The sequence below is a fragment of the Myxocyprinus asiaticus genome, chromosome 39, assembly GCF_019703515.2.
Source record: "Myxocyprinus asiaticus isolate MX2 ecotype Aquarium Trade chromosome 39, UBuf_Myxa_2, whole genome shotgun sequence".
In the NCBI taxonomy this organism is placed as follows: Eukaryota; Metazoa; Chordata; class Actinopteri; order Cypriniformes; family Catostomidae; genus Myxocyprinus; species Myxocyprinus asiaticus.
Window position 1 is genome coordinate 26,139,596 of NC_059382.1, and position 20,584 is coordinate 26,160,179.

General features: G+C 40.4%; 2 protein-coding genes across 4 annotated transcripts in view; one reads left to right on the plus strand and one right to left on the minus strand.

The window, feature by feature from the left end:
• Positions 1-20,584, minus strand: part of LOC127429543 (TRPM8 channel-associated factor homolog) — a 30,000-nt gene that overhangs the window by 9,090 nt on the left and 326 nt on the right. The window contains exons 1-2 of one of the 3 annotated variants that reach the window (XM_051678655.1): positions 11,559-11,595; positions 88-843 (exon numbers count right to left, since the gene is read on the minus strand). In XM_051678655.1, coding sequence (XP_051534615.1) covers positions 88-704 — 617 coding nt within the window. In that variant the 5' untranslated portion in view covers positions 705-843; positions 11,559-11,595. Of the gene's footprint in view, positions 1-87; positions 844-10,390; positions 10,439-11,558; positions 11,596-20,584 lie in introns of those variants that run through there. The other 2 variants (XM_051678654.1, XM_051678653.1) reach the window with 2 other exon arrangements.
• On the plus strand, positions 11,742-19,716 carry LOC127429578 (uncharacterized). The gene is made up of 2 exons (XM_051678701.1): positions 11,742-11,794; positions 18,120-19,716. Exon 2 carries the CDS (start codon positions 18,231-18,233, stop codon positions 18,957-18,959), a length of 729 nt encoding a protein of 242 aa, XP_051534661.1. The 5' UTR covers positions 11,742-11,794; positions 18,120-18,230; the 3' UTR covers positions 18,960-19,716.

Below are 20,584 nucleotides of genomic sequence, written 5' to 3' on the forward strand. Positions count from 1 at the left end.
AAAATAGCAACAAAACACAAACAGTTAGATAAATGTTTTGAAACATTTGTATATTTTGAAAAAGGCTAAAATGAATGCAGAACTTACGAAACAGCTAGCCAACAAGAAGGGATATTTCTGGGCACAGGAAATTTGCCAAGTTCTCCAGGGTGTTCGGAAAAGTAAATTCCTGCGACACTGCACACCTTGTTTCCAGGAAAGTTTAACAAAGTGTTCTCTTCTGGATGGGTGTCAGTCCAACTCCAGGCTTGTCCTGCAATTAGCAAACCGCCCCCAGCTTTGAGGAAAGCAATTAAATCCTTTGCATAGGTGTCAACACTGTAAGCATCAGAGACATAGATAGCTAATCCATTCCGAAAGTCTCCTAGCTCAGTCTTGATAGGGGAGTAGACCAAGTTGTCAGCTACTGAACGTAAATTCCCCTGAATCCCTACAATGCTGTTATCACCGGTACATGGCATAAGCCACATAAGAGCATTTTCAACCAGGCCAGGGAAGCGTGTTAGGTATTCCTCATGTCCCAACACCACAATACGTCCCTGGCCATAACGAGATGCAGCCATCAGAACCTGACCTCTTGGATTCATGGCAAGTGGAAAGGCATGGTCACCAATTAGCACAAGATCGCTAGGCACTGCATTCCCTTCTAAATCAATCTCCTCTAGCCCCGACATGAGGGTGTAGTAGTCCTCTTCACGTGCCATGGTGCTTTAGTTACGTTAAGTAAGTCAGTATAAAAAAGCCTTTTTCACCCTTAAATAAGTTACTTTTTTAGGGTATCTCCACTGGGATTGTTCCGCCAGAGCTTATAAATGGAGTAGTGTCACAGACTGGATTGCAGCCCTACACAAAGACAGAAAAAGTTGTATATACTGTATTAAGAAACTACTAAAAAAAGCATAACAACACTGTTTATTAGCTTTTTCATCGCTTAAAACTTAAGTGGGTAGCACTTTATTTTACAGTACTGTTCTACAGTTACGTACTATATAATTACAGCAACTACAGTAATTACTAGTTACTAACCCTAAACCTAACCCCAACCCTAACCTTTACCCATATTAAGTACATTAATTACATTAAGTTACCTAATATTACACAGTACTTTCTTGGGTAAGTACACTGTAAGTATACCGAAAGTACACATATTGTAAAATAAAGTGCAACCCTTAAGTGTGTAATTTTCTGTGCCATTAGAGCAACCAAATGGTATTGTTTCAGAAAGATTTACCGCTCAAACAGAGCAATTTTTATAGTGCCACGATGACACAGGGGGAATTCACAAAGTATAAATTGTACCCGGTAAAAGCACCATTTATTCGCATGCGCTGTCTGCACTGGTTTAGCAGCTGATTCACTAAACGAATTATGCAGATCAGGCAATGGTGCAAATGCATCCACAAAATCTGTGCTGAACGCAATTTGCATGTCACAATTCCAATCATGTGTATCGGATTTGAGTGCTATATTGTGGAGGATACAGAAGACCACCACGGCCTGACACACTCTGCCAGATATGTAGCACACCGCACATATTATTTGGCCCCTACTAATGTTTGTGTTTATTTTTACATTTTTGTTATTAACACTTTTTATTGATTCATATATAAAAAACAGAATAAACAGAACATACACTGGCAGCCAAAAGTTTGGAATAAAGTATAGATTTGCTCTTATGGAAAGAAATTGGTACTTTTATTCAGCATTCAGCTGATCACAATGTATAGTCAGGACATTAATAACGTTAAAAATTACTATTACAATTTGAAAAAAAAAAAAATCTGAATATCTTAAACTACTTCAAAGAGTTCTTATCAAAAAATCCTCGTGCAGCAATGACAGCTTTGCAGATCCTTGGCATTCTAGCTGTCAGATTGTCCAGATACTCAGGTGACATTTCACCCCATACTTCCTGTAGCACTTGCCATAGATGTGTATGTCTTGTCGGGCACTTCTCAATCACCTTACAGTCTAGTTGATCCCACAAATGCTCAATAGGGTTAAGATCCATAACACTCTTTTCCAATTAGTTGTCTAATGTCTGTGATTCTTTACCCACTCTAATGTTTTATTTTTGTTTTTCTGTTTCAAAAGTGGCTTTTTCTTTGCAATTCTTCCATAAGGCCTGCACCCCTGAGTCTTCTCTTTACTGTTGTACATGAAACTGGTGTTGAGCGGGTAGAATTCAATGAAGCTGTCAGCTGAGGACAGGTGAGGCATCTATTTCTCAAACTAGAGACTCTGATGTACTTATCCTCTTGTTTAGTTGTACATCTGGCCTTCCACATCTCTTTCTGTCCTTGTTAGAGCCAGTTGTCCTTTGTCTTTGAAGACTGTAGTGTACAACTGTTTACGAAATCTTCAGTTTTTGGGCAATTTCAAGCACTGTATAGCCTTCATTCCTCAAAACAATGATTGACTGACGAGTTTCTAGAGAAAGTGCTGTTTTTTACATCAGTAATGTCCTGACTATACTTTGTGATCAGTTGAATTCCACTTTGGTGAATTAAAGTACCAATTTCCTTCTAAAACAGCAAAATCTGGAACCACTGGAAGAGGAGTCTCTGGAGGAGCGGGCGGAACTGCTGGAAGAGGAGTCTCTGGGGGAGCGGGCGGAACTGCTGGAGGAGTCGTCGTGGGAGGCTCGAGGGGCGAAACCATGGAAGGCGGAGCCGTGGGAGGCTCAAGGGGTGAAGCCATGGAAGGCGGAGCCGTGGGAGGCTCGAGGGGCGAAGCCATGGAAGGCGGAGCCGTGGGAGGCTCGAGGGGTGAAGCCATGGAAGGCGGTGCCGTGGGAGGCTCGACGAGAGCTGGCAGCGACTGGGAACAGACATCTGTGGTCGTGAGCACAGGCAGCAACCGGGAATGACCTCTGTGGTCGTGAGCACTGGCAGCGACTGGGGAACGACCTCCTTGGTCGTGAGTACTGTCAGAAACTGGGGAAGGACCTCTGTGGTTGTGAGCACTGGCAGCAACTGGGGAACAACCTCTGTGGTCGTGAGCATTGGAAGCGACTGGGGAACGACCTCCATGGTCGTGAGCACTGGCAGTGACTGGGGAACGACCTCCGTGGTGTCCTTTTCCTTCTCCTCCTTTTCCGGACAGTTGGGAGCATAGTCATGGGAACGGGTGATGCTACAGGCATTGACTTTGGGACGGTTGAGGTTACAGGCATGGGCGTTGGCTCGTCGGCCATGGCAGGCATGGAGCAAGGAGCCGTGAAAGGCTTGGAGCAAGGAGCCGAAGATGCAGGATTTGGCCCGGGGTTCCCGCCATGATCCACTGTGTAATGGCAACCGCAAAGTTCCAGAGCCTTCTCCACATATTCACAGAGGGTCCAGTGAGGATCAGCTGGCGGCATCAGTTCCTTCAGTGCACTATTCAGACTGGTCCGGAAGAAAACCACCAGAGAGTGGTCTGGATAGTACACTAAATTCACTAATTCTAAAAACTCACAGATGTGATCCTCAACTGGACGGTCCCCTTGCATGAGTAGCAGAATTCGGACAGCCGCTAGATCCATGTTGGTCAGTTTTTCTGTCACGAGTAGTTGCTGAGATGAGACGGGAGATGAAGGATCTATTTGCAGGCTTTAATAAAAATGATGACAGTGAAAAACAAATGGGAACTCAAAACAACAACAAACAAGAACTTACAAAGAAGGAACTAAACTAGAGGGTATTTATACATACAAGGGCTAATGAGGGAATGGAAAAAAGGTGAGAATGACTGGGGAACAGATGGCAGTGATGAGGGCAGTGCATACTGGGAAATGTAGTCCGGGAAAACACTTCAAAATAAGAGTCCTAGGAAACATGGGGGAGACAGACTGTGACAATGTCTCCATCCTCCAACTGACATTGCCAGTAGGTAGGTCTTTTAAACCAAGTCTAAACAATCTAGAGAGGGTCCAGTAGAAACGCTGAAAAATCTTAAACTGAATAAGGCGTACCCTTGCATCCCTAGTGCAATACTTTCCCACTCCCCATCCTCCAATACCAAGTTAAAATCTCTTTCCCATAACCTCTTAAGAGCTGTTAAGGCCCAGTCACCAAGACCCCTAATCAATGAGGAATAATACACTGACGCTTCATGCCACTTTCCAAAGGCTGTGAGCACCAAACAGAGGGTGTCTGCAGCTTTACGGGGCTGTATACCACCAAATATAGTACAAAGTAAATGGCGCAACTATAAATACCTGCAAAATTGAGACCTAGAAATCCCAAATTGCTGTGTTATATTTTCAAATGATCTCAATGCTCCGTTTTCATAAAGGTCACCAAGTATAGCTACACCCCTCTCCAACCATTCTTTCCAGAAAAAAGGGAATTGTTAATACACAGTTTGGGGTTCAGCCATATATTTGAGGAAACATTTAGGTAAATATAAAAATTAAACAAATGGGAAACATTTGTCCATACTGAAAGTGTGAAATAATAAGATGCATTTTCACTTCTCTAGGCAATTTGATAGAAAGATTTTGCAATGGTGAGATTGGAGCAAGGAATGCTTGTTCAGTGTTGTGCCAGGGAGGACAATTCATTTTTATAACATTGACCTTCCCTGCCATAGACAAATGTAGTGAAGCCCACCTATCCACATCACATGAGAACCTTTCATTAATGGGTCAAAATTAACTCTAAATAAATCTCTCAAATTCGCTGGAAATAAAATGGCTAAATACTTAATGCCTTGCTTGGGCCATTGAAAGGTGCCAGGTTGGAAAGCCGTGGCAGGGCAATATGCTGTCAGAGCAAGAGCTTCTGATTTAGACCAATTCACCATGTATCCTGAAAATTTGGAGAAAGATTTAATAATTTTATGGAGGTTAGGCATAGATGTACTAGGGTCGGAGACAAATAATAATATATCATCTGCGTGGAGTAAAAGTTTATACACCACACCTCCTGCTACAACACCAGGAGAATCAACCTCTTTTCTTATTGCGGCTGATAATGGTTCCAGGGCAAGACAGAACAATAAAGGGGAGAGAGGACTGCCTTGCCAGGTTCCCCTACCAAGAGAAAAATAATATGAAATTAATCCATTCGTTTGCACTGCTGCTAACGGTTGTTTATAAAGTAACATAATCCACCCAATAAAAGTGTTCCCAAACCCGTACATTTCCAAAATCTTAAAAAGATAGTCCCATTCCACCCTATCAAACACCTTCTCAGCATCAAGTGAGATGGCAGCAATTGGGGTCTGATCATTCGCAACTGACCACATAATATTTATAAAATGTCTAATATTATCAGAAGAACTGAATTACCACGAATAAACCCCACTTGATCTATATGTATAAGAGATGTAATAACTCTGCTTCAATTAGCTATAATTTTAGACAATATTTTTACATCTAACTGGATCAGGGAAATTGGATGATAACTTTTACATTCATTTGGGTCCTTATCTTTTTATGAATGAGACTGATCAGCACTTGCATCATGGTTGGTGGTAGTTCCCTTTCTTTAATGACTCTGTGTAAACTTCTAACTTAATTGGAGCCAGTTCTGTGACATAACATCTAAAAACTTCTGCAGCAAACCATCTGGCCCTGGGCCTTACCTGTTGGCAAGGCTTTAATTACCTCAACAAGCTCCTCCAAAGCAATATCTGAGTCAAGCAAGTCTTACTGATCACTTGTCAATTTAGGAAGTCCTAATATTTCTATGAAGTTGCTAATATCCTTATTGGTAGACGAAGACGTGGAGCTATAAAGATCGAAATAGAATTCTTTAAAGGCCTTATTAATTACTGTGGCAGAAGTAAATATATTGCCTCCAGAAGACTTCACTGAAGGAATGGTGGAAAAAAATCTCTCTGTTTTATGTATCTGGTAAGAGGTTTCCCTGCTTTGTCCCCTGAGTCTTGTCCTGAATAACCTAAATTTAACCTTCTGAGACAGATTAGTATTGTACCTATATTTTAGCTGGGTCAACTCTCTAAGACCATTGGATGACATTCGGCACTTCAGCTCTGTTTCAGCACTTTTAATACTCTTTTCGAATTCTATGAATTCTTGTGCTTTGATCTTTTTAATGAATGAGGTATATTGTATGATCTGCCCCCTAAGAACTGCCTTAAGCACCTCCCATTCCACACCCACAGAGAACACTGAGGAACAGTTGTTTTCTACATAAACATTGACTTCTGTCTTTAACATTTGTTGAAATGCTGGGTCCTGTAGAAAAGATGTATTAAAGTGCCATCTATATGATTTTCTTTTCTCTATATGTGGCAAGATCTCTAAACACACCAAAGCATGATCTGAAACTAAAATGTTCCCAATTGTGCAGTCAGTGGTAGATGGAATAAGTGACTTAGATATAAAGAAAAAATCTATTCTAGAGTAAATCTTATGAACTGATGAATAAAAGGTGTAGTCTCTCCCAGATGGATTCAGAAGTCTCAAAATGTCTGTAAGACCAAGATTATTTACACATCCTCTGAAGTGTCAATGTTGCTTTAAAGGGTCTACACACCTTTGCATCACTATGATCAAGGACTGTATCCAGTAAAAGATTGAATCATAACTATATCATGAAGGATCCCAGCTGCTTGTAGCTTTCCCTCAAGACCTATAAAAAAGTTCTGATCATCAGCGTTGGGTGCATAAATATTAGCCAAAATAAGGTTTTGCCCCTGTATTTCAGTAAAAACAATAATGACTCTTCCTAACTTGTCTTTGATCTGTTTGAGACATTTGAATTGTAAATGCTTACTTATCAATATTATGACTCCCCTGCTCTTACTTGAACCAGTACTGCAAAACACATGCCCACCCCATGCCCTACCAAGTTTTTCAGCATCCATTGAAGAAAGGTGAGTTTCTTGAAGGAACACAATATAAAAAAATGTATGCTTAAGGAAAGACACAACCTTCCTTCTTTTTATAGGGTGCCCAGCCCATTAACATTCCACTTGGAGAGAAATATTTTACCTATATTAAAGAGACATATTGACATGTAAAGATAAATTGTGTTCCCAAGGCAAAATTATATGGACCTTTTTCCAACATTGATGAAAAAATTTGCTTCAACCCCACGCACAACAGTCCCAACTGGCATCCATCCCCTGGAAATCCGATGGTCCATGCACACTCACAAGATTTTCCACAAAACTATTGCTCAAATCCGGTGTGTCCCCCCCCCCCCCCCCCTTTTTTTTTCTTTTTTCTTTTAACATAACCGTGCCATTAAATTGCATAAAAATGTATTCTATAAAATAAGCCCCAGTAAATAATCACATCGAACCCACAAAATGAACAAATGAACTCAACAATAAATAAAAAATAAAAAAATTGATCCATTGATTTAATGAAGGCCATAGCTTGTCATGGGCATGTAAAAGTCTTGCGACTACACTTGCCGTCAATTCTCAGCTTAGCAAGAAAAAGCAGTGCGAAGCCCACATTCTGTTGGTGAAGCAATTTTTTACACTCTTTGAACCTGTTGTGCTTTGTCTGTGTCATACTAGCAAAGTCCAGAAAAACCATGATGTTGTGGTCCTCCCAGCACAACTTGCCTTTACTTCTCACCGCTGGCAGAACAAAGTCTCTGTCAGCCGACTGCAAGAATCTTGCCAGGATAGATCGGGGTCTGTCACCTGCCGCGAGAAGCTGACCGAAAACTCTGTGGGTGCACTCAATTTCAAGCTGGCGGTCCACTGTGTCAATCAAATTCAGAATGAGCCTGTCCAAAAACTTCAACATATCTTCTGGGATTCCAACGAAACTAAAAATTTTAAGCCTGCTCCTATTTTCCATATCCTCTAGTTTTTCCCCACACACGTTCCACATCAGCCTTGGTAGCAGGCGGGTTAGCCTGTAGATCTCTTTCGGCTGACTCCAGAAACATGATCCGTTTTTCAACATCGTCCATTCTTGTGATCAGGGTGGAAAGTTTCTCCTCCATAGATGTGATCGCCCGACATATTTCTGCAAGGCCCTCCAAAGTCGGTCGAGATTTTCATCAGCACTGCATAAATGTTCGAGATCTCCCAACCTACTTCACGAAGCTCATTGCTACCATCGACTGGCCATCCTGATCCTCCGAGGCATCCGACGCGTGGGAACGCAAGTGTTTTTTTAATGTCCCCACAGGCAGACGATTTCACATTTTTCAACATCTTGCCCTCCCAGTACAGTTAGCAAACAAAACTATTACAGTTCTCACCTGTTAATATTGCTTAAAAGGATAACTGTAGCAAAACTTAAGCGGAGCTCGCCTCTAAGTGACCAGCCTTCGCATAGTGCCAAATGACTGTCCTATTTTTACATTTAGAGTTTAATTTGGTTGTACTTTTGTTAATAATAAGTATAGTTTAAACAATATCCCCAAGTGAAATAATAAGCACAGGGAAAATTGCCGTTCAAACAGTTTATTAATAACATCAATGATACATATTTAAGGATACATGCTTATATTAATTTACTTTAAAACAGCAAGGAGTTATAGGAGACTCTGGAGCATAGTGTGAGCAGCTACATTCCATGTGTCAGCAAACAAAAGTAGAAGTGAAGTTTAGCTCTACTCTTATGCTGTGCCAGAGAAAATTGGACTGATCCATTCTTTCATGTAATTTATCTGTTTGTCTGTTTTAGTGATTTAGTAAGTTGATTACTGTATTAATATAATTCAGATTCAGTTTGCAAGTTCATGGAAATATGATCTTTATGTTTTGGGGTTATTTGAGTAAATTGTTATTTTATACCTTTATTTTGTGTTTGGTAGAGACAAGTGGTCGACCGATATATAGCCGAGCACTATAGATTGCACTTTACTGTTACTGTAGACTGCGTAATCTGCAACTCTCGGTGGAACTGCAACTCTGTACATATCGTAAATGGGTCATTCCTACAATTCGGTGACATTCTGGCTTTGAAACTTTTGAAAAATAAAACATACTTTTACAAGTTTCTTCATGTTTCATCATTACAGGGACATATTAAAGATTGTATTAGTCATACTGGTCAAGCTAAATTACTAAAAAAATCAGATGTCCATCCAGTTAAATGGGCAGCATCAGGGTGGACATTCAGTGGATAAATGAGCCACTACATGGTCTGTGATTGATATCTAGCAAACATATTTGTAAACTAATATTTAAGATTTTATCTCTATTAACATAAATACTTTATATTGACATTTTAAATTATATTAATTTCCCATATGTCTTCCCATAACAGGATGGACATGTTATGCTTGACCACATATGACTAACACCACAAAATAAAGGAAAACATAAATAAAACAGGAGTTACAAACTTCAAATAACTCAAAGTAATTTTACAGAATTGGTGATGTACACCTCCAGTGTGTGATGTCATTTCCTAACATACAGTATATCTTCAATGAAAGGTCATAGTATCATGACATAACAGGGTGCGCAATAAATCAAGCGACACACAAAAAAGCTCCACTATCGCTGTTAAAATTACACATTTAACACAAAAGATTGCATGTTAGTGAGAGAATGTAACACTAAACTCTTAACTGTATGTGGGGGAAAAATAGAAATCCAATGATTTATTAGCATTTATTTTTGTCAAAGATGTTTGATGTGCAGTTTTTGGGACATGAGAAAATGACAGTGCAATAGTAAAGGATTTCCATTATTTAAAATGTAACTTTTAAGCCCATAGAAGTGTGTAACTATAAAAAGTGTTTATTCTTTTTAACAAGCCTATCAACATTGTAATCGGGTGAACTTAAACAATATAAATACCACACACACACACACACACACACACACTTTAAAGGGGACTTAAATGACACATAATTGTAGGAATGACCCATATTTACAGGCGTTCCTGTGCGAGACGCTGCTTTACATTGAAAAACAGCCCGGACAGATGCAAAAATGCATTCAGTGTGAACGTCCCCTACTAAACTTAAAATGAAAAATGCTTTAATACAATGACCAGGAAGAAGAAAGAATGGGAGAGAAAAGGCTTAACATGAAAATAGTGTATTTCTCCTTGGATTAGTGTCATTGTTTTGGCAGTAAATAGTGTTTATCATAAGGGAAATGTAAGAAAATTACATTTAGTGTTTTAACTACACCTGTACTACTGTACTATTATTTTGAATTAATGCAGTAATGCAGTTTTTCTTACCCCTCTCTCTCTTCCAGAAGATCTCTGACATATGCAATACAATTTAATGGCATGTCATGAATAGGTGCATTTACAGGTGTTTTAAAATCCCAGTGGTGGGAAAGAATTAACGCACTTGAATGCTATATGATTTTGACAAAATTATCTTGCTTCTGACAGAAAACACACACTGATTGTCACTGATCTTTTCCCCAATGCAATCTTTTCCCTTGATTATGGGACGATTCCTTATTTTACAGGACCTTTGGCATATTTTGTTAATTAATTTACCTGATACTGCTTCAGTGTGAGGGTGACTCTCTCTCTCTCTCTCTCTCTCTCTCTCTCTCTCTCTCTCTCTCTCTCTCTCTCTCTCTCTCTCTCTCTCTCTCTCTCTCTCTCTCTCTCTCTCTCTCTCTCTCTCTCTACTCACTGTCATAAATTCCCTCAGTCGATGATGGCAGTGACAGCGGTTATCAGGGGCCGGGAATGGTAGAATTCAAGTGATAATGCACCAATTACAACAAAGAATCTCCAGTTTCACAAAACAACATCCAATACAGTTAAAAGGAAACTAACGACAGTAGATTATGGACTTCTGAAGCAGCAAAACAAGTGGGTATACAGAGGGTATACGCAAATACTGATCCTTAGAAGTCGTTATATGCAAACAGCCCTGGGAAAAGTAAGCATACGGCGTATATGTGCATATGGCCCCGACTACACCACTGAATAGAGACCAAGTTCAATACATAGGTGTGGTGAAAGCAACAGTTTCTGTTCAGCTGACTCTGAACTAAACAAGGTTTACTGTTTTAGCCTTTTCGTTGCCCTGCCAACTCTTTTCCAGACATGACCATCACAGCATGTTATCCTCAGGCCGTAATAGTTGCAATATTAATTGTGCCAGGTAAATAGCTCTGAGTTTTGTGATTAAAGTGCTTATTTATAAAGAGCCTAATTTACATACAAAGAAGACTTATTTTAAATACTCAAGACTAAGAGGCAGCTCTTCAGCATCGATTGCTCCTGCTTAAATGAGATTACGAGTGATTGTTTTTGTTTTGTTTTTTGTGTGCTGAAAAACTACGGGTTATAATGGCGCAAATGAATTTGCCCCACAGCGTTTACAGTTTTTTAGGAAATCAACCTATGACTGGCTTACTTATAGTTTTTTCTGCATGTTAAGTTGGGGTAGGAGAAAATATTTTAACATCGAAAAAGTTAGGACTTCAGCTTTAATATATACAAGCATCTTAGCATACAATTCCTGGAACAGAAATGTGCCTAAATATTAAAGAATGAATAAAACAATCATTGATACATCAGTATGTAATTCAAAAATGTTTATATTCTAGAAGTGTTTTTGGCCCAAAACTATTATAATCCATCAAATGTATAAAAAGTGTTCAGCAGATTCAGAAAAAAAAGAGCATTCATCTATCAAGCACAGACTTACCTACAGAGGTATGTACAAAAATGAATGGATGGCATTCGTCTTAGCTCTGTGTAACTACTGTGAAGATGTTTGTGGTTATTACTGTGCCTCTCACCCATATAAGGCATATGGGCCCATAAACACACCTTCTCCATTTTGTTTGTTTATTCTGAAACCACATTCAACCACTCCCGCTGCAGCAGTGGAAACTTCTGTGCTACAAACACCTATTTACTCCTCTTCATAGACTGTTTGAGGTAAACATGCTTGTTCCAGACTGTATGTGAATATGACTCAATAGTCAGTGAAAATGACTCAGTACAGTGTTCTGTACTACTTATTCATAAAATGAAAGGATTTTTTTTTTTTCTTTTTTCTGGGGGACATGACACACAAATCAAGTTTTGAGACAAAAAACAAATTGCACATTTGAACAGTGGGAACAGCATTATGCTGAGTCACTTGTGCAACAAATCTTGTTTATCATGTCACAATTACTAGCAGGATATCCTTTCGCATTTTAATACTTATGTAAACTGAAGGTTTGTCATCTAACAGGCGTAAACACTGCAGATGCCTTTTGTCTCTCTCTCTCTCCCTCTAAAAAAAAAAAAAGAAAAGCATTCTGAACAACTTGTTGCAATGCCTTGAGCTGTGAGTTTAAAGTTTGGGTTTTACTTTTAAGGTGCTGTTTTAGAAGTATTGCAACAACAGCAACAAAAAAAATACCATGGAACTTTGATATAGTATACCACGTTACATAATGATAACCATACTCAAATACAGTTGAAGTCAGAAGTTTACATACACTTAGCCGAATACATTTAAACTCAGTTTTTCACAATTCCTGACATTTAATTGTAGAAAACATTCCCTGTCTTAGGTCAGTTAGGATCACTACTTTATTTTAAGAATGTGAAATGTCAGAATAATAGTAGAGAGAATTATTTATTTCAGCTTTTATTTCTTTCATCACATTCCCAGTGGGTCAGAAGTTTACATAAACGTTGTTAGTATTTGGTAGCATTGCCTTTAAATTGTTTAACTTGTGTCAAACTTTTTGGGTAGCCTTCCACAAGCTTCTCACAGTAAGTTGCTGGAATTTCAAATCAAATCACTTTTATTGTCACACAACCATATACACGAGTGCAATAGTGTGTGAAATTCTTGGCTGCAGTTCCGAGCAACATAGAAGTCATGACAGTGATGAGACATATACCAATTTACAATAAACATCAGATTTACACAACACAATTTAAAATCTAATATACACATAATTACAACACAATATACAAATAATAACATACAATGTACAGTATACAATACACACAATATAGAATACACATTATACAATAAAAAAATAGTAAATATAGTACATATAAAATATACAGTAGGTTGTATTGTACTGTATTGACATTCAGGCTGTCAGTTGATAGTCAGTTGCCAGTGTGTTGTTAAGAGAAAATATAATTTATGACAGTCCAGTGTAAGATTAAGATTAATAAAGTGCAGTGCTGATGTATATTGATCGTGAGAGATCAAGAGTTCAAAAGTCTGATTGCTTCGGGGAAGAAGCTGTCATGAAGTCGGCTGGTGCGGGTCCCGATGCTGCGATACCGCCTGCCTGATGGTAGCAGTGAGAGCAGCCCATGGCTCAGGTGGCTGGAGTCTCTGATGATTCTCCGAGCTTTTTTCACACACAGCCTGGTACATATGTCCTGGAGGGAGGGAAGCTCACCTCCGATGATGTGTCTGGCAGTTCGCACCACCCTTTGTAGGGCTTTGCGGTTGTGGGCGGTGCTATTGCCGTATCAGGCGGAGATGCAACCAGTCAGGATGCTCTCTACAGTGCTGGTGTAGAGGATGTGGCGGTTCATTCCAAACTTCCTCAGCCGTCTCAGGAAGAAAAGGCGCTGATGAGCCTTCTTCACAACGGCCTCAGTCTGGACAGACCATGTGAGTTCCTCAGTGATGTGGACACTGAGGTACTTGAAGCTGCTGACTCTCTCCACTGGTGCTCCTTTGATGGTGATGGGGCTGTGTTCTCTTTCTCTTCTCCTGAAGTCCACCACAAGCTCCTTTGTCTTGCTGACATTGAGGGAGAGGTTGTACTCCTGACACCAGCGTGTCAGAGTGTGCACCTCCTCTCTGTAGGCTGTTACATCATTATCAGTGATCAGACCTAACACCGTCGTATCATCAGCAAACTTAATGATGGCATTGGAGCTATGAGTTGCCACACAGTCATGTGTGTACAGGGAATACAGGAGTGGGCTGAGAACACAGGAACCCTGTGGGGCTCCAGTGTTGAGGGTCAGTGATGAGGAAATGTTACGGCCCATTCTAACCACCTGGCATCTGCTTGACAGGAAGTACGGGATCCAGCTGCACAGCGAACTGTTTAAGCCCAGAGCCCGGAGTTTCACATCAAGCTTGGAGGGCACTATGGTGTTGAATGCTGAGCTGTAGTCTACAAACAACATTCTCACATAAGTGTTCTTTTTTTCCAGGTGGGAGAGAGCAGTGTATATTGTGGACGCAATGGCATCATCAGTGGAGCGGTTGTTGTGCTAAGCAAACTGCAATGGGTCCAGTGAGGGAGGCAGCACAGAGCAGATGTAATCTCTGATTAGTCTCTCAAAGCATTTGCTGATATTGGGGGTCAGAGCAACAGGACGCCAGTCATTTAAGCAAGTGATTTTGGTTTGCTTTGGTACAGGCACAATGGTGAACATTTTGAAGCATGTGGGGACCACAGACTAGGAGAGGGAAAGGTTGAAAATGTACGTAAAAACACCAGCCAGTTGGTTCGCGCACGCTCTGATGACGCGGCCCGGAACACCGTCTGGACCCGCGGCTTTACGGATATTCACCCGTTGGAAGGATTGGGTTACATCCGCTACAGAGACGGAGAGTGAACTAACCTCTGTAGCTTCGGCTGCAAGAGCTCTCTCCGTGAGGGCAGTGTTATTTCCCTCGAAACGAACTCATCCAGGAGAGAGGCAGCGGTGTTCACTGCGAAGTTTTTATTCCCTTTAAAGTCCGTGATGATATTGATTCCCTGCCACATGCTTCTAGTGTTGGTGGTGTTAAACTGTCCTTTAATCTTGTTCCTGTACTGGCGTTTTGCTGCTCTGATAGTTTTGCGGAGGGCATAACTAGCTTGTTTATGCTCCTCCGCATTCCCAGAATTAAAAGCGGAGGTCCGCGCATCAAGTGCCGTGAGAACATCGATATTAATCCAAGGTTTCTGGTTGAGGTAGATCCGTATTGTTTTGGTCGGAACAACATCCTCTACGCACTTTCTGATGAAACACATTACGCTATCAGCGTAAAGCACGATGTCATCATCAGAGGTGGACCGGAACAACTCCCAGTCTGCGTGATCAAAACAGTCTTGTAGCGTAGAGTCTGATTGGTCCGACCAGCACTGGATCGTTCTGAGGGTGGGTGCTTCCTGTTTCAGTTTCTGCCTGTAAGCGGGCAGAAGCAGAACGGAAGAGTGGTCCGATTTGCCTAATGGTGGGCGGGGGAGGGATTTGTAGCAATCCCGGAAAGGGAGAGTAGCAACGGTCCAAAACCCGGTCCCCTTGTGTGTTGAAACTGATGTGTTGGTGGTATTTTGGTGCGACTGATTTGAGATTGGCTTTGTTAAATTTCCCGGTCACAATGAACGCGGCCTCAGGGTGTGCAGTTTCCTGCTTGCTTATACTCCCATACAGTTCCTTGAGTGCCTGGTCTGTGTTGGCTTGTGGCGGGATGTACACAGCAGTGATAATGAACGCTGTGAATTCCCTCGGTAGCCAGAATGGTCGACAAAAAGCATGAGAAATTCCAGATCAGGGGAGCAGAAAGACTTGATAGAATGTACGTTCCTCTGATCACACCAGGATTTGTTGATCATAAAACATACACCACCACCTCTGCTTTTACCTGAGAGGTCTTTCGCTCTGTCCGCTCGGTGCACAGAGAACCCCGCGGGTTCGATGGCTGAGTCTGGAATTGTAGACAAAACAAACAAAAAAACTACAATGTTGTGTCGGAGCCCGCAACGCAGTAGCCATACTCGGCGCCGTCTTAAGTACAAATTTGGCCCACTCCTCCAGACAGAACTGGTGTAACTGAGTCAGGTTTTTAGGCCTCCTTGCTCGCACACGCTTTTTCAGTTCTGCCCACAAATTTTTTATCGGATTGAGGTCAGGGCTTTGTGATGGCCACTCCAATACCTTGACTTTGTTGTCCTTAAGCCATTTTGCCACAATTTTGGAGGCATGCTTGGGGTCATTGTCCATTTGGAAGACCCATTTGCGACCAAGCTTTAACTTCCTGGCTGATCTGCCTGTCTTGAGATGTTGCGTCAACATATCCACATAATTTTCCTTCCTCATGATGCCATTCATTTTGTGAAGTGCACCAGTCCCTTCAGCAGCAAAGCACCTCCACAACATGATGCTGCCACCCCCAAGCTTCACGGTTGGGATGGTGTTCTTCAGCTTGCGTGCATCATCCTTTTTCCTCCAAACATAATGATGGTCGTTATGGTCAAACAGTTAAAAAAAAATTCATTAGACCAGAGGATATTTCTCCAAAAAGTAATATCTTTGTCCCCATGTGCACTTTCAAACTGTAGTATGGCTTTTTTATGGCGGTCTTGGAGTAGTGGCTTCTTCCTTGCTGAGCAGCCTTTCAGGTTATGTAGATATAGGATTCGTTTTACTGTGGATATAGATACTTGTCTACCTGTTTCCTCCAGCATCTTCACAAGGTCCTTTGCTGTTGTCCTGTGATTGATTTGAACTTTTCGCATCAAACTACGTTCATCTCTAGGAGACAGAATGCGTCTCCTTCCCGAGCAGTATGATGGCTGCGTGGTCCCATGGTGTTTATACTTGTGTACTTTTGTTTGTACAGATGATCGTAGTAGCTTCAGGCATTTGAAAATTGCTCCCAAGGATGAACCAGACTTGTGGAGGTCTTGGCTGATTTTTTTCTTTTGATTTTCCCATGATGTCAAGCAAAGAGGCACTGAGTTTGAAGGTAGGCCTTAAAAATACATCCACAGGTTCACCTCCAGTTCAGAACACCTCCTATCAGAAGCTAATTGTCTAACTGTCTAAAGGCTTGACATCATTTTCTGGAATTTTCCAACATGTTGAAAGTATGTATACTTTATATCTTAGGGTACGTTTACATGACAAACAATGTACTTCATTTGCGTTTTTGAAAAGTTTCACGTACAGACGACAACGTTGTCAAAATGATCCCCGTTCACACGGATCCGCGAAAATGATTAAAAACGCTGTATTATGCATGCCAGGCCAGTAGTTGGCGATGTCACTTTGTAAAGAAACACTACGCGCCTGCACACATAAGCATTCTTCCACAGAGCGGTGAATACAAACAATGAAGATGGCGATCGCTGGTCATAGCAGTGATGCAGTAAATCTACACTTTGCTGGAGAAGAGTCAATAAACTCAAACTTGAGCAGCACAAACACAGTCCTGTAGTCTGCCGTTGTAGTTTTGAATGTCTCGTGCGTTGTTTTGAAGTACTCGCGCACATGCCTATAGACTGAACACGTAATATGCGTGCACATGACGTCATCATTTTCACAAATTCACGTTTTTGTATGTTTACATGAGACGATAATGGCATCGTTTTCAAAAAGTTTGCATTTTCAGGCCCCAAAACACTGTTGTTGTGTAAATGAACAGCCAAAATGCAAAAAAAGTTTTCCATTTTTAGTTGAAAATGTTGTCGTGTAAACGGCCCCTTAGTATGTATACTTCTGATCCACTGGAATTGTGATATAGTCAATTAAAAGTGAAACAATCTGTCTGTAAACAATTGTTGGAAAAATTACTCATGTCATGCACAAAGTACATGTCCTAAATGACTTACCAAAACTATAGTTTGCTAATATTAAATCTGTGAAGTGGTTAAAAAATGAGTTTTAATGACTTTAACCTAAGTGTATGTAAACTTCTGACTTCAAATGTACTTTGGTATCTACATGGTACTCCAAGGAATACCAAAGAATGGTATTGCCATGTCAAACACCTGGATATACCATGGTACTTTTTAGTATTTTAGTAGTTTGTTTTTATTTATTTACCATAGTCACTGTAGTTTCTGCAAAAATTGCCATGGTTTCTACAGTTACCCCATCACAAAGTACTGTGGCAGTACCATGTTACAGTAATGGTATCAGATGCTAATAAATACCAGTATACTGAATGATAACTGAATGATATCCAATGATTCTGTTCTAGTTTCTGTATTACGTAGCTTACCCTTAAAACTTGGCATTGCAATTCTGTAAATATTGTTGGCACTTGTGAGTTAAATTGTTTGCGATGTTCCTCATTTGCAAGTCAGTTCACTTTGGATAAAGTAGTCTGCTAAATGATTCATTGTAAACGTGCAGTACCATGTACTACGGTGGATGGTACTCCAAGGTAGCATGAAAAGAATGTCATGGTACATGTTCAAAATCCATGGTAAACATGGTACATTTTATTCAGTGCTGTTACTACTATAACACCAATTACACCAACTCTGTTCCCATGTCTATCTGTCAGTGGATCTCCAGCAAGTGAGACAGGGGAAATTCACTTCCAGCACATGTACGATCAGCACTGGTGCCCCCCAGGGATGTGTGCTCTCCCCACTACTCTTCTCCCTGTATACCAATGACTGCCAAGGACCCCTCTGTCAAGTTCCTGAAGTTTGCAGATGACACTACTGTCATCAGCCTCATCCAAGATAAGGATGAGTCTGTATCCAGAAGGGAGGTTGAATGGCAGGCTCACTGGTGCGGTCAAAACAACCTGCAGCTGAACACTCTTAAAACAGTGGAGATGATAGTGGACTTTAGGAGGAACACCACAGCATTAACCCCGCTCACCATTCTAAACAGCAATGTGGCAGCAGTGGAGTCATTCAGGTTCCTGGGCACTACCATCTCACAGGACCTTAAGTGGCAGACCCACATTGACTCCATTGTAAAAAAGGCCCAGCAGAGGTTGTACTTCCTTCACCAGCAGAGGAAGTTCAACCTGCCACATGCGCTGCTGATACAGTTCTACTCAGCAGTCATTGTGTCTGTCCTCTGCACTTCAATAACTGTCTGGTTGGGTTCAGCTACTAAATTGGACATCAGAAGACTACAAAGGACAGTTTGGACTGCTGAGAGGATTATTGGTTGCCCCCTGCCCTCCCTTCAAGAACTGTACACTTCCAGAGTGAGGAAAAGGGCTGGAAAAATCACTCTGGACCCCACTCACCCTGCCCACTACCGTTCTGAACAGTTGCCTTCTGGACGGTGCTACAGAGCTCTGAGCACTAGAACCATCAGGCACAGGAACAGTTTTTTTCCCTCAGGCTATCCATCTCATGAACAGTTAAATCTGCCCCATTGAGCAATAATTATGTGCAATTCACAGCTTAGTCTATTTATATTTATCCAACATGCCCTACCTCTTCTGCCATACATTCCCTTGCATCTGTATATAACAGATTTGTATTTGTACATACGTGTTATATATATATATAACACACACTGGTGGCCAAAAGTTTGGAATAATGTACAGATTTTGCTGTTTTGGAAGGAAATTGGTACTTTAATTCACCAAAGTGTCATTCAACTGATCACAAAGTATAGTCAGGACATTGCTGATGTAAAAAACAGCACCATCACTATTTGAAAAAAGTCATTTTTTATCAAATCTAGACATGCCACATTTCCAGCAGCCATCACTCCAACACCTTATCCTTGAGTAATCATGCTAAATGGCTAATTTGGTACTAGAAAATCACTTGCCATTATATCAAACACAGCTGAAAGCTATTTAGTTCGTTAAATGAAGCTTAACGTTGTCTTTGTGTTTGTTTTTGAGTTGCCACAGTATGCAATAGACTGGCATGTCTTAAGGTTAATATTAGGTCAAAAATGGCAAAAAAAGAAAAAGCTTTCTCTAGAAACTCATAAGTCAATCATTGTTTTGAGGAATGAAGGCTATACAATAATTGAAATTGCCAAAAAACCTGAAGATTTCATACAAAGTTGTACACTACAGTCTTCAAAGACAAAGGACAACTGGCTCTAACAAGGATAGAAAGAGATGTGGAAGAGATGTACAACTAAACAAGAGGATAAGTACATCAGAGTCTCTAGTTCAGGCACATGCACACATAGACATCAAAGGGGGCTTGAGCACCTGCTCTTTTTCTTCCTCAAGAGAAAGTGCCCTTTTTTCTATTTTTTGTTTTGTTTTTAAATAAATAAATGAATATATATATATATATATATATATATATATATATATATATATATATATATATATATATATATATATATAATAAAAGTACCAATTTCTTTCCATAAAGCAAAATCTGTACATTATTCCAAATTTTTGGCCACCAATGTGTGGGTGGGTGTGTGTGTGTGTGTATATGTATATGTATGTATGTATGTATGTGTATATATATATATATATATATATATATTAGTCTTATTGTGTATTTCTATATATACTTATATTTTCTATTCACTTTTTTTTTTTTTCATTCTATTTTTGTATTATTATCTCTGTCTTGTTGTATTGTTTGTGCACTGGAAGCTTCTGTCAAATTCCTTGTATGTGTCAGCATACTTGGCAATAAAGCTCATTCTGAATTGATATGGGACCTCTTTAAAACAGTGCAGGAAGCCTCCAGAATATTTTGTCATTTCATTTTAGTTTTTGATGACAATGCTGACAAAGACCTGAGAACTATGGCCTTTTGGCTTAAACTATAGCTACCATGGTAAACTTTTGTAAGAGACAGACGAGACATGGGTCCAAATGATGTGGAACCAAACAGTGGACGCTGTTTCACAACGTGCCGCACTTGAGTAGACTCGTTCGACTGCTAAGTCACAAAAAGTTAATATAACGTTTTTAGATGATCGGTAAGTGATACTTGACTTTTATCGATGCTTAAGTAAAGTTTTCGGGTCCCGTTGCAAATATGCTTTCGGAAAACTTTGGTCTGCAATACACAC

Coding starts and splice junctions, on each gene's coding strand:
- LOC127429578 (XM_051678701.1), top strand. CDS start 18,231: ATGACTGCCAAGGACCCCTCTGTCAAGTTCCTGAAGTTTGCAGATGAC.